At 40.5% G+C, this 13,158-nt stretch overlaps 1 protein-coding gene across 5 annotated transcripts in view; it reads left to right on the forward strand.

Annotated features, from left to right (window-relative positions):
• hivep2a (HIVEP zinc finger 2a) overlaps nt 1–10,848 on the forward strand; it is a 61,488-nt gene extending 50,640 nt beyond the window's left edge. For all 5 annotated transcript variants that reach the window (XM_047819025.1, XM_047819029.1, XM_047819026.1 and 2 more), the window contains 6 exons: nt 1,201–6,222; nt 6,411–6,562; nt 6,675–6,850; nt 7,049–7,144; nt 7,268–8,190; nt 8,439–10,848. In XM_047819025.1, the coding sequence (XP_047674981.1) occupies nt 1,486–6,222; nt 6,411–6,562; nt 6,675–6,850; nt 7,049–7,144; nt 7,268–8,190; nt 8,439–9,116 (6,762 nt within the window). In that variant the 5' untranslated portion in view covers nt 1,201–1,485 and the 3' untranslated portion in view covers nt 9,117–10,848. The remainder of the gene's footprint in view (nt 1–1,200; nt 6,223–6,410; nt 6,563–6,674; nt 6,851–7,048; nt 7,145–7,267; nt 8,191–8,438) is intronic.
• Nucleotides 10,849–13,158: the final 2,310 nt, after the last annotated feature.

The following is a 13,158-nucleotide window of genomic DNA, read 5'->3' on the forward strand; positions in this document are numbered from 1 at the left end:
TTGCGTAGGTGTCCTCTAAGTTCTCCAGTTTCCTCCCACTGGCCAAAAACATGCATGTAGTGGATTTGTTAAGCTACAGACAGGTTACACCTCTAGTAGTGTGTGTGTGTGTGTGTGTGTGTGTGTGTGTGTGTGTGTGTGTGTGTGTGTGTGTGTGTGTGTGTGTGTGTGTGTGTGTGTAAGTGTGTGTGTAAGTGTGTGTGTAAGTGTGTGTGCTGTCCTACACTGGCCTTGTGACCCGTCCAAGTACATTTCTGCAGCATTCTCCAGATCTTCCATGGCATAAAGAGATGAATGAATGAATATATTAGAGTTTTAAATGATGGTGATTAATTAGTCCATTTATGTGCAACATTTTAACTTCTACATGCACGTCTTTCTTTTATTTCTCATTCAAAAAAACGGTATGCTGCTAAAACAAGGCTACACAAAACAGCTACAGACCAAAACCCAAACCAGAAACCCCTGAGCCACTACTGCATGTGGGTTTAAACTCATGATTCTTGGTCTGTGAGCACATATTTTCCTGTGTCAGGGATGGAAGAAACTGAAAACAAAACAAACAATAAGTTAAAGTTTCAGGTACTATAAAAACCACTGGCTTTTCTGGTGTGCTATTTTTAGTGCTCACACCAGCCCCCAGAAATCGGTCTCACATAGTTTCCTCACTGTTTCACATGCAGCCCTGAGAAGAGAAAAAAAAAAGTTCATCAAAACATTTTACATTACGCTAGCGCGAACACCGACTGTTGAATGTTCGTCGACTTCTGTAACTGTAGACTTTATAGTCGTGTAACTCAGAAACATTTACTTTCCTAAGATCTTCCAGCTTTCACATTTAAGTCTTGACTTGATTCACCACTAAGCAGAAGAAAAACGGCAGAGAAATGAAGAGAACATTGCATCCTCATAGTTCTGCCTTTAGACACCCACACACATCTGACATTAACGTCACTTGTGTTCCATCGCCTATTTTTAGACATTTGTGTCTTTTTAGAAAATAAGTGGGCATGGTTGGTTATGTTCGAGAAAGGGTGGCAGCTTCTGTGTGTCTTTTCATTGAAAAGATTTAACATGCTGGTTAGGATAACAAGCTCTTACAGCTCTTACATTTAGTATATTCACTGAACTAAACAACATTCAACATATTGTTTGTGTTTACCAAGTTTAATTTTTCTTTTTTCTTTTTATCCTTTGTAGATTATCTAAGAAAGACTTGAAGACAACAGAAGTCAAAGTGGACATCGTGGATGGAACGAAAATATTTAATGAATATTAAAATGCCAAAGGAATAATTGATGGAAAGAGTTTCGGCTGCTGGTTAGAAAAAAAAAAGGGCATTTTTAAAATTCTGGATCATTTCAGAAAATGGAAATGGAGGACCTTTTGTTTACGTGTCATTGTTAGTAATCACCTGGCATGATAATATATTTGAATGCGGTTTAATAAACTGTACCTTGAGAATCTCAACGGAAATACCGAATAATGGAGCCACATGGATCAGCTGCTGGACAAAAATGCAGCAAGGAACCACGTGAGAAAAACTCTTTACAAAGAAAGTGGGTCTCTGAGCCCTGTGCTGGTACAAAAGAAAGCAGGTATGCAGAAAGCTTGCAAAGTGGTATCAGTGGGACGGTTATTGCAGCTTCTGGAAAGTTGCTCTTAAGTGCAGAGTCTCAGTCGTCTGCAGAAAGCCAGTTCTTTCCCAGGTCTTATTCCTATCAGCTACAACATTCATACCCACACCAGCCCATGCAGAAGCCTTTCCTCAGCGGTACAAAGTCACAACCTGGTTTGGAGCCCCATGCTTGGCCTTTTCCAGGCAAACTGCAGTCTCTGCCACAAGACGATATGTTTTCTGTGCACTCACGGTCTCATGGAGCTTTCCCCCGTCAGAAGTCACCAAGTTTACCTAGCGCTTTTTGCCAGTATTCACAATCAGGCTCTGAGCAAAAAGAGGAAGGACATAAGAAGGAACAGAAACCCAAGAAGCCAGGCAAGTACATTTGCCAGTACTGTGGAAGGGCATGTGCTAAGCCAAGTGTGCTCAAAAAACACATACGATCACACACAGGGGAACGACCCTATCCATGTGAACCCTGTGGCTTTTCATTCAAAACCAAGAGCAATTTATATAAGCATAGAAAGTCTCATGCACATGCTATTAAGGCCGGACTAGTTCCCTTCTCTGAGCTGGCCACTCGCACAGATATTGATCAAGCATCTTCAGTTGGCGAAACCGAGGTACAGTCTGACGCCGATCAAAGTACTGACACTGATGAAGAAAATGCAGAAGGGGCCACATACCCAGAAAAAAGTAGCTCCATACCACAGATATCATTTGACTCTGACAAAAGCACTTTAGATAAAGGAGGTGAGCCAGCATATGCAGACTCAGCAGAAGAGATGGCTATGACATCTATGAAAGTGCCTATTTTAATTGTTCCTAAACAGGGGCTAACATCAACAACCATAGAGTGTACCCCATTCACAGAAATTAGGGGATCCAATATGCGAGGTCTGGTCCAGGGAGACGAATCACATACTGTCAAACAGAGACTTGCTTTAAGACTCACAGATAAAAAAGGTCAGGACTCAGAGCAGTCTCTGAATCTATTGAGTCCACACAGTAAAGGAAGCACAGATTCTGGCTATTTCTCTCGTTCGGAGAGTGCCGAACAGCAGATTAGTCCACCTAACACCAATGCAAAGACATATGAAGAGATTATGTTTGGAAGATCTTGGTATTACAGACCCATCTCCAGATCTCGACATTCAGTTACAATTGGGATGGCTGCTAGTGCTAGTCCTGACCCTCAAAACAAATCTGCAATGATAGAAATGGACATGGGAAAGATATCAGAGGATTGTGTATTTTTCAGGGAAACCTTTCCTGAATCACAAATGGTTGCAGTAGGTGAGCCAAAGCAATACCCTCGAGGCTATCTTCTAGAAGCTCCTTCTGATACAGGCCCACTTTTAAGAAGTAACTCAATGCCAACACCATCCCCTACCAATCTCAATGTTCCATCAGCTCTGAGAGTCAGTCAATCCTTTGATGAAATGATGTCACCAGATGAGGTGTTTTATCCAGGGGCAGCTAGTCTGAGGAGGCTCAGGAGACAGGGTGCTTTTGAGCAAGGGGAATCTGACAACTATGGCAAGGTGGGAGGTCAATTCTCAACAATAAAGATGGGGGACAGGGAACAGATGATGTCTGAGTTTAAAGGCTCAGGATCAGAACTTGCTTGTCCCGACATGCGCAGAATGGTTGGCGTGTCAGAGATGACCACGAGAAAACGCCGTAAAGAAAAGAGTGTCGGTGATGAGGAGGATTGCCCTGGACAGTATGATGACATGAAAAATGTCTCTTTTGAATCATCTGGGGACTATGATCTAAAACAAGGAGGTCAGGAAACTTCTGTAGCTGCCCACACAGGTAGAGGATCTATGTATAGTGGTTACAGCTCATCGGAAAGTTTTGATAAGGTCAGTGGTATGTGTCCAGAAGACATTGTTCTTGTGCAGGATACAGACCGAAAGGCTGCCGTCAATGTCATATCTGTTATTCAACATACTAACTTGCTTAGCAGGCCAAATTCATTTGAAAAGACTGAGTCAATTGAACATCAATCTTATCAGCCAGAAAAGCCCTTCGGCCAACTCTCCGAGCAGTCTGACCCTGAGAACATTGATGACGTGCAGAGCCCCGACGCTATTCTGAGGGCCGAGAGCATGGAGCATCAGCAAACTGACAACGAATTAGCATCTGTTTCACCTAGTCAGCAATATCATATGCCCCACAAACTCGTACGGCAACCCAACATTCAGGTTCCCGAAATTAGAGTCACTGAAGAACCAGATAAACCAGAAAAAGAACCAGAGGTGCCAACTAAAGAACCAGAGAAGCATGTGGAGGAATTCCAGTGGCCACAGAGGAGTGAAACATTGTCCCAACTCCCAGCAGAAAAATTGCCCCCAAAGAAAAAACGTCTTCGTCTTGCAGACATAGAGCACTCATCTGGGGAGTCGAGCTTCGAGTCTACCTGTACTAGTCTGTCAAGGAGCCCAAGTCAAGAGAGCAACCTGTCCTCAAGCTTCTCAATGTCATTTGATAGAGAGGAAAGCATGAAGTCAGTGTCACCAACAAAGCAAGATGATTTCAGCAAACAATCAGAATTTTTAACTGTACCAGGGAGTGGTCATTCTCTGTCAATACCAGGCCATCAGAAGGAGATGCGTCGCTCCTCGTCAGAACAGTCACCGAGTGGTTTACCTACTGAGGTGCCAGAAATTCGTAGCAAATCATTTGATTATGGAAGTCTGTCAAGCAATTCAAGACAAGGGGAGTTATATGCCAGTGCATCATCTATGAAGGAACGTAGACGGGGTTATCTGGTTAGACAGGCATCTCTGAGTGTCTATCCTGAAGTTGTTCCTCAAGAGCAATGTTCTGAGTTAAACATTAAGCAAGAGCTTTCTGATACCCATGCTTTACCTTCTTCATGGCAAGGGTCTTCATCCCTATCAGCTTCACCCCACCATGTCACTGGAAGTGATCTAGCAAGGCAAAAAAGAGGATCATATCACTTGCTACAGCAGAGCATCAGCGAAGACAGCCAATCAGATGACCTGCAAAAGTCACCACGCTTGCCAGGCCAACTGTCAACCGACAGCGAGGCTTCGGTACATGAGCACATGAGCCAGGATGTAATGCAATACTCCTCACATCCAAGTAGCATATCATCACCATTTTTTCAGACAGTGGTCTGGTATACCGACCCAACACGACCCAGGCAGCACCAGGGCATTCATCAGCTGCAGAAAATACATATCCGACCACCAAACCCACAATCTAATTTACAGAAATCCCACCAGCCTCTTCATCAAATACAGATGCATAATGAATCAAATACTGATGGGGCATGTCAGACTTATCCATATGTCTCAAGAACGTCTCCACAAACTATTGGTAATTCATCAAAAATGCCCACTTCAAGCTCAGTTTTCTTTCAGCAAGTTCAGCCAGGCTTTACTCAAACTGTAGGTCCACAGTCATCACTTCCTGGAATGCTAGTCCCTGTTCGAATTCAAACAAATGTGCCATCATACGGTAGTGTTATGTACACAAGTGTTTCACAACTCCTTTCTACTCATGCTCAGAGTACTACTTCATTCAGAATAGGCTCAGACAATACATCTACTAGTTCACTTACAGGCATATCTTCAAAACACCCAATTGGGTTCAGTTTATCCAAAATATTAGGTCATCCCGAAGGCTCTCAGCAGTATCCACTTTGGAAAGCTCCTGAACCATTACCCGGACAACTGAACACTGGCATACCACTGTCCTTGACATCAGGAACTATTTCAACTACGGATGCCTCCTCTAGTATTGGAGGGAGTAAGAGAATGCTGTCGCCAGCCAGTAGTCTTGAACTTTTTATTGGAACCAAGCAACAGAAACGCATTAAGGAGGAAAAGATGTACGGTCAAATAGTGAAAGAGCTAAGTGCAGTTGAGCTAAGTAATTCAAGGGCACCAAATGACGGTGATAGATCGCCACAGCTTGACGTTTTAAAGAGAGATGACTTAGGAGATGATTCGGAGAGGATGTCCTCATCCCCCCCAGCTAATTACCCATCATCTATATTCTCCTCTGCATCTGATGTGCCACCCAAGGAAAGCTTTACTCCTCCTTTACAAATTGTGATGAACACTGCTAAGAGAGCAGAGTCCCCAGAGGAGCTTGATGTAGACAAACCTAATCCAGAGGCCACCTCAGACCCTGAATCAATGATCTCTTCAAGTGACACTCAGGATGAATTGAAGCAAACCAAGATCCCGGTAAACATGCTGGTGCAACTTGCTGCCAGCCAGAGTGGTGCAGTATGTGGCAGCACTCTCCTGCTCACCGACTTAGCAGATGTTGATCAGTTCTTTCAGTTTCCTAGTCTACGTACAACAGCAAGTGTTAGCTGGTGCTACCTAAATTACACCAAGCCAAACTATGCTCAGACAACTCCCTTAACCTCTGTTTATGGCTCTTGGTGCGTCAGCTCCTATAACCCAAACCCACTCAGCCTCAGCACCAAGGCAACCCTGGCATTACTCTGCTCTAAACAGAGGAGGAACACAGAAACTTATACAATGGCTGCTATGTGTCAGCCTGGGACTGGAAAACTTGTCTCATCCCTGTTGTGGAAGCAGAAGTTTGAGCAGGTAAGGAATTCAAGAATCTTGGTATCAAATACGAGTCAAAACAACAAATTAAATATCAATGAAATCATGACTCCAAATATTTAAGTATAGAGATAAAAGATTTGTAGTTCTTATTACTTATATAATCACTTTATGTTTAGAAATTAAACATCTTCGTGTAATGATTTTTTTTTGGTTCACATATATAGGTGAAGCCAGAGCTCATGAAGCTGGATATCGGCAAGATGGGAAAGAAAATTAAAGGGGTGATCTCAAGGGACAGAGTGAAAGAGGACCATGGAGAGAAGGAGGCTTCATCAAAGCAGGCCGAACCCACGCGCATTAAAATCTTTGAAGGAGGGTATGTTCAGATTTGTGTCATCATTGTCCATGTTCATATTTAACCGCATTATATAATTCATACATCCGCGTCCAAAACAATATATAAATATGTAAACTTGTGTTAAATTCAGATACAAATCCAATGAGGATTATGTTTACGTGCGGGGTCGAGGTCGGGGGAAATACATCTGTGAAGAGTGTGGTATCCGCTGTAAAAAGCCAAGCATGCTGAAGAAACACATTCGCACGCACACTGACGTTAGGCCATATGTCTGCAAGTTCTGCAACTTTGCTTTTAAAACAAAAGGTAGGTTTCCTTCTCTGTGTGTTGTGAACTCCTTGTTGTTTTTCAGATATATTGTTTGAAAAAAGTGATTAATAGCTGCAGGATTGCAGCTATTTGTTTGTGCCATAGGAAAAGCCTAGAAAATGTTGGTACTGTTGATATACTGAAAGGCCAGCCAAATACTTACCAAGTCTTTAAAATTCTTTTAAATGCCTTTAGGAAACCTTACAAAACATATGAAGTCTAAAGCCCACATGAAGAAATGCTTGGAGCTTGGGGTGTCGGTGACATGTATAGATGACGTGGAGGGAGTCGGTATGCATGAGTCTTTATTCTGATAAATGCCAATAGTTAGCGAGTTAAATATTGGCAAGATTCTTCAGAAATAGTCAAATGAACACTTTAGTGCACAGTTAAGTCTTTTTTTCCCTTCTTCAGATACTGCTGAGGAGATCCAAAGAGATACTGGAAAGATTGGCATGTTAGAAATCATGGCAGAGCACCAATTTTCAGATGCCGATGATTCAGACGGGGCTGAGGAAGATGGTGACGAGGTGGATGAGGATGAAGAGGATGATGATGATTATGATGGTGATTCAACACCAAAGACACCGTCTCGAAGCACAAGCCCACATCCCTATGTCATCTCCCCACATTCTGTCACTGCAGTTGCTGCCTCCCATGACACTGGCCCTGATCCATTAGGCTCAGCCCCCAAGCAGCCAATGTTTGGATATTATACCAGTTTGCCCACTATTCAAATCACTCAACTCATGGGACCTGGTGAGAAGGCTCGAGAGAGCCAAATGGCAGAATACCAGAAATTGCTGCAAGGAGCTTTGGGTGAAGACCCTAAAAACAGATTGGAGATGCCTAGCTCCATGGATGAAGACCCTGGCTTGTCTCCAGAACATAGCTCATCTTCTTTTGAACTCTCCCCTTCTCGTCTGTCCTCACCTAGCTGTGACTCCTCACCTCTTCGAGATCCCTCACCCAGTTGTAGGTACTTGTCTCCAAAACGAGACCTCTCCCCACGGGGTCGTTTGTCACCGAGAAGAGAGGCATCCCCCCTTAGACCTCTGTCCCCCAGGAGAGATATATATAGAAAGGATCTGTCACCAAGGAGAGACATGTCCCCCAGAGGCCTCCTTTCACCTAGCTCCCATGCAGGGTGTCCAGTGTCATCCGCAAGAGATCTCTCTTGCAGACGTGAGCTGTCTCCCAGAGGCCGCTACAAGGGCATACTCAGACCACTGTCTCCAAGAAGGGCACCTCACCCTCATAGTGGACCTTGGACACTCAACCAGCATCCCCATAGAGAGATGTCTCAAAAGAGCAGGAGCCACTCAGAAATGAATATCGTAAGTGCCTAGTACTTTTGTTGCATGTTGTTCATTTCTGTGGGTTATTTTATGTCTTATCAAAGCTCCACTTCTTGTGATTGTGATAAACATGTAGATCTGTATACTGTATATGTTGTACATCTGAATGCCATAGTTACACTCTAATTAAACCACTGGTCTCCAAAATCGATAAAGAGATGACTTATTTCAACAAAAATATCATAGCATATTGCTGTAAGCTAATCACCTGCCTAATATCTTTGTAGAATCAGAGGAAGAGTTGCTATCCCCAAGGAGATAAACAGCGCACTGAAGCTCCTGCTACACACCAAGGTCTTTTTAGCCATCTTCCCCTCCACTCCCAACAACAAGTTCGTACATTATTTCCTATGATTCCAATTGGTGGAATCCAAATAGTGCCAGGCCTGGCACACCCAGCTCGCCTTCCTCTTAAGACAAATACATCGGAGGAGTCCAGCGATGCATCTTTCCACTTCTCAGATGGTTGTGAGTCTAACAACACCCAAAGTGCAGAGGATACAGCTCAACCACAAGACATGGCACAGTCCCCAAAAACAGTAAGTTCAGCCCCCTCACCTTCTTCTCAGAGATCCAGAGATGATGGTAAAGGCCTGAGCAACAAAGAGAGCAAGCAAGAAGAAGGCATCATGACATGCACTAAGGCCATTGCTTCTTTGTGCATTGCTTCAGAGGAACCGTCGGGAAAGGTGGCTGGTTCCATCCAGCAGATCCAACAGCACACATTGTCTCATTCTCCTAATGTCCAGCAAGAGTCTAGGCACTCCACCACAGAAACTAGTATGTCTGCCACATCAAAAGCTCCCGGAGGAGGCTGTCATCCTCTCTACATTACAGGGGCTACAGAGAGGTCAACTGGCCAACAGGGCCAAAGTAAGAATCCATCCAGCACAACAAACAACTGACAACAGCTGAATAACGTCAAAAATAGAGGACATTACATTATTACACTCAAGCTGTATGTTTACACATACACAGTCACACTCAAATATTAGAGTGTACATGTACAGTGTAGCATGCCTTTTATAACCTGGTTTGCCGTTTTAACTATGGTTACTTTCTTATTTAAAAATGTCAGAGAATAACCTATATGTTAACTTATACCTGTATATGAGCCTGACCAAAATTGCTTATGAACTCTGTCTGGTACTCTAAAATGTACAGATCTGTGTGCCTTTTTTTCATTTATGCTTATATTCTTATAAGCATATAAAACACGAAGACATGTAAATATATCAACCTTTGTGCATCAGCTTTGTATTAAATGCAGGTTGCTGTCTTTTTTGGACACCGGAGTCTAAATGATGTGAAGTATCAATATATGTACGGTTGCACTAAAACATATTTTTATATTGAGTGAAATGAACTGGCTTTTGTGTACAGCATCAATTCTATAATAATATTTATTGTATCTTGTTTCATAAATTTTAAAAAAAAAAAAAAAAAAAAAAAAAAAAAAAAATTTCTTAATGTTGTGGATGCCTTTGCTAAGTAAAGCATGGATTTTACTATTGCATATTAAGAACAAAATATGTATACTGTAATGGCTTTCTATTAGAAATATTCATATACTTCAAGCCAAACTTGTTTTAGTGGTTTTCTCTATGACACACACACACACATACATACAGACTATATATATATATATATATATATATATATATATATATATATATATATATATAAATATATATATAAAATTTCTTTTACATAACACGGTTTGGTGGTTGGTAGCTTTAAGTTCTGACTGCCCTTTTCCTGTCAGCTTATTAGGCTACACACTAGTTGTGATATTGCTGCTCTTTTATGTAGAACTGTCGAGCATTAAGTGAATCAGCTTGTCGAATTGTTCACTTCCTTTGAAAACATTCTGAAATGGTTGTGAAATGTTAATCATGTCGCTTGGAGTATTTGTTTTATTGATTAGTATGGGAAACATTCCAACAGATGTATATATTGAATGCCCATAATCCTGTATACTCATGGTCATACATACGTCGAAGGAGTTCATTACGGGCCATGCCATCAGTCCACACTTTTCTTTTCTTTTTTTTTTTAATTAATATATATATATATATATATATATATATATATATATATATATATATATATATATATATATATATATATATCGTTATAAGTTGGTAAACTCCAATAATAACCCTCAAAATGCACTTTATATTTCTTAAAACTTTCAGAAAGATAATCTTGTGCTATAATGCTATATCTGATACTCATGCTATATCAATTTTGGAACTGGGATTCAGGCAGATTTAAGACAGTCTCTGATTACACAATTTAACTGGAGCATGGAGCCAGAGCACTCCCATGTGTAAATCCTGTAATTTGTACTGTGTGTATTTGATTCATGTTATTTACTCCTTGGACATTTTTGTCAATAGTACCTGGTATTCACTGTTAAGTGTATTAATATGTTAAAAACCCAAGGTATCAAAAGCATAAATCATTGTAATGAAAGAGAAAGAAATACATGGTATACATAAATGGGTAAGTTTGTGATGTCGGTGAAAATACATTATCATACACAATTTTGACATTAAATGACAATACAAAAATAATAATAATAATAATAAAAAACTTCTGGATCGTGTTTTCAAATAAATGCAACTGTGAAAACTTTGTGTGTACTTGATGCTACTGCTATAAATCCATTAATATCTATTATGTTATTTAGATCTATTAACTCGATACAATTCTTTACATACAGTAATGTTACTTATATTTTGGAGACTATAACTGCTTCCTGTTTAATTTAATTTTCTTTATGTCTAATTCTAGGGTTCTCTTGTATAGCACCCTTATATTAAAACACACTAGTAAAAGATGATAAAATGTTCTGTAATTCATATTATTATTTTATAATAATAAGGTTGAGGTCACTGTGCTCTGCCTACATGTGAGGCAAAAGGAAGGCTGTTACTGTATTAACAGTGTTGTGTATTAAGCAGGAAAAACAATACTCTTTACCAATATGTAACTGAATGACTTTCAGAGAGTCCTTTCAGAGAGGTTGGAGAATCTGTCTTACATTCTTAATTGACTACAGTCAAATTCTATTTCATTTTAGTCCACTTGTACACAACTTTTACTTAGACTTTGATATGCTGAAGCTATCAAGGTCAGACGTGTTACAGTCATACCCACCATTTCAGGGCGACATCTTAAGACAGTGTATAATTTGGAGATGGGGGGCCATTAATGTTTTTTTACTTCATGTCATGGTCTGTTTCTATTTTTTACTGTCCAGTAGAAGAGACTACATTAACTAAATACACTTTAATAAACTATTATTAAACTTATACTGTCTACACTTTAAGCTCATTTTAGGATAAACAACATACCAGAAATTATAGCTATATTCATAGCACAAAGAAGCTCACTATTACAACAGCAGATAAAAAGAGTTTTCAAGTTGATGATCTGATATAGGTCAAGACCCATCCATTGTTATGTAAAGATCTGCCCCGAGAGCCTCATGGCTCGAGGCCACCTTCATTCATCTTCTCCATCATAACTGGTGTCACCATTCCAATTTGTCATGAGCCAGAGACTCTTCTGTTTATGGAGAATATGTTGGGCATTTGTTTTTGGAGCATGTCAAGTAACCCAGAGTCTGTTTTAACAGTCGATGTAAAAAGTGAGTGTGACACGTGTTAAACATGGCCAAAATCTACTATGGCAGAAATTGACAACATGGCGTAGTAGATTTTGGCCTTGTTTAATTTTTTTTTTTACTTCTTTTTCTCATGTCAGTGCTGGTATTAGCCAGAAATGGCACTTCACAATAGCAACAAACCTCACCTTCAATGTTATAGTGCACACCTGATCCCAGTCACACTCACTTTTTACATCGACTGTTAAAACAGACTCTGGGTTACCTGACATGCTCCAAAAACAAACATTCACAAATATGTACAATTATGTACAAATATGTACAATTGATATGACTGAAAGAATCAGAGTAAAGTGGAATCTGCTGGGAAGATAGCTGAATCTATCCTCTACCATCAGCCCTACCTCTGCAAAATTAGGCTGGCCTGAATGCTCTAAAAGGTACATTATTGTGGCATAAGCAATGAAATTTGTGTATGAGCCATTTTACACCACTTTTTTTGAAACAGGACCAAAAAAAAAATCCTACAAGTTCACTACAGTGTTGTCTGTATGCCTCAGAGTTCTCAAGTTATGGGCTAAAACATACAGTGCTGTGCTGTGCTGTCCTACAGTGCCACCATCAGGACAACCAGATTGTTTCTTCTTGCCTAAGTAATAGAGAAAAGTCATTATATTACAAGAAAGCTGATTGTTGTGGCTTTGTGTGAACTGTTTTAATAAATGAACACATGACATGTCGAATACAAATAAGGAAATTAAAAATGAAAAATGTTTTCAGGCTTTAGATAATCAATCTACAATCATAAGGTTGTTGGTGTTGTCTAGTGATGGTAGGAAGTTGGTGATGAAATCAAGAGCTATATGTGACCAAAGTGGTCAGGGCTCAGGAAGCACTTGACAACACTTTTACACTTCTTTACTGAAGCTAGGTTTCTCTATTTAAACGCCATGCCTTAGTGTCCTGAGCTCACAGTTATCTTTTGGAGGACAATATCTCCCATGTTTTGGGGTATGTAGCTGTTTGTAAGTGGACATTCAGAGAGATCCAATTTTCATCTTGCTCTTTGGGGATATAGGTGCTACAAAAGCTGATTCCTTTTCCCAATTGCATGAAAGTCCTGAAGTAAAACCTATGACACCATTAAAAGCAATCAGCTTTAACATCCAGACTAAAACAAGATTGAACATAAGGCTTCACCAACTGTGAGGTTTCATGTGTTTATATAATAGGCAAGTGATAGGAAATGAGTGAAGAAGACCCGAAACATGGTGGATGAAGCCCTCTGGTGGTGTAGTGATGATTTGTCCGCA

This window comes from Tachysurus fulvidraco, chromosome 9, assembly GCF_022655615.1.
Source record: "Tachysurus fulvidraco isolate hzauxx_2018 chromosome 9, HZAU_PFXX_2.0, whole genome shotgun sequence".
NCBI lineage: Eukaryota > Metazoa > Chordata > Actinopteri > Siluriformes > Bagridae > Tachysurus > Tachysurus fulvidraco.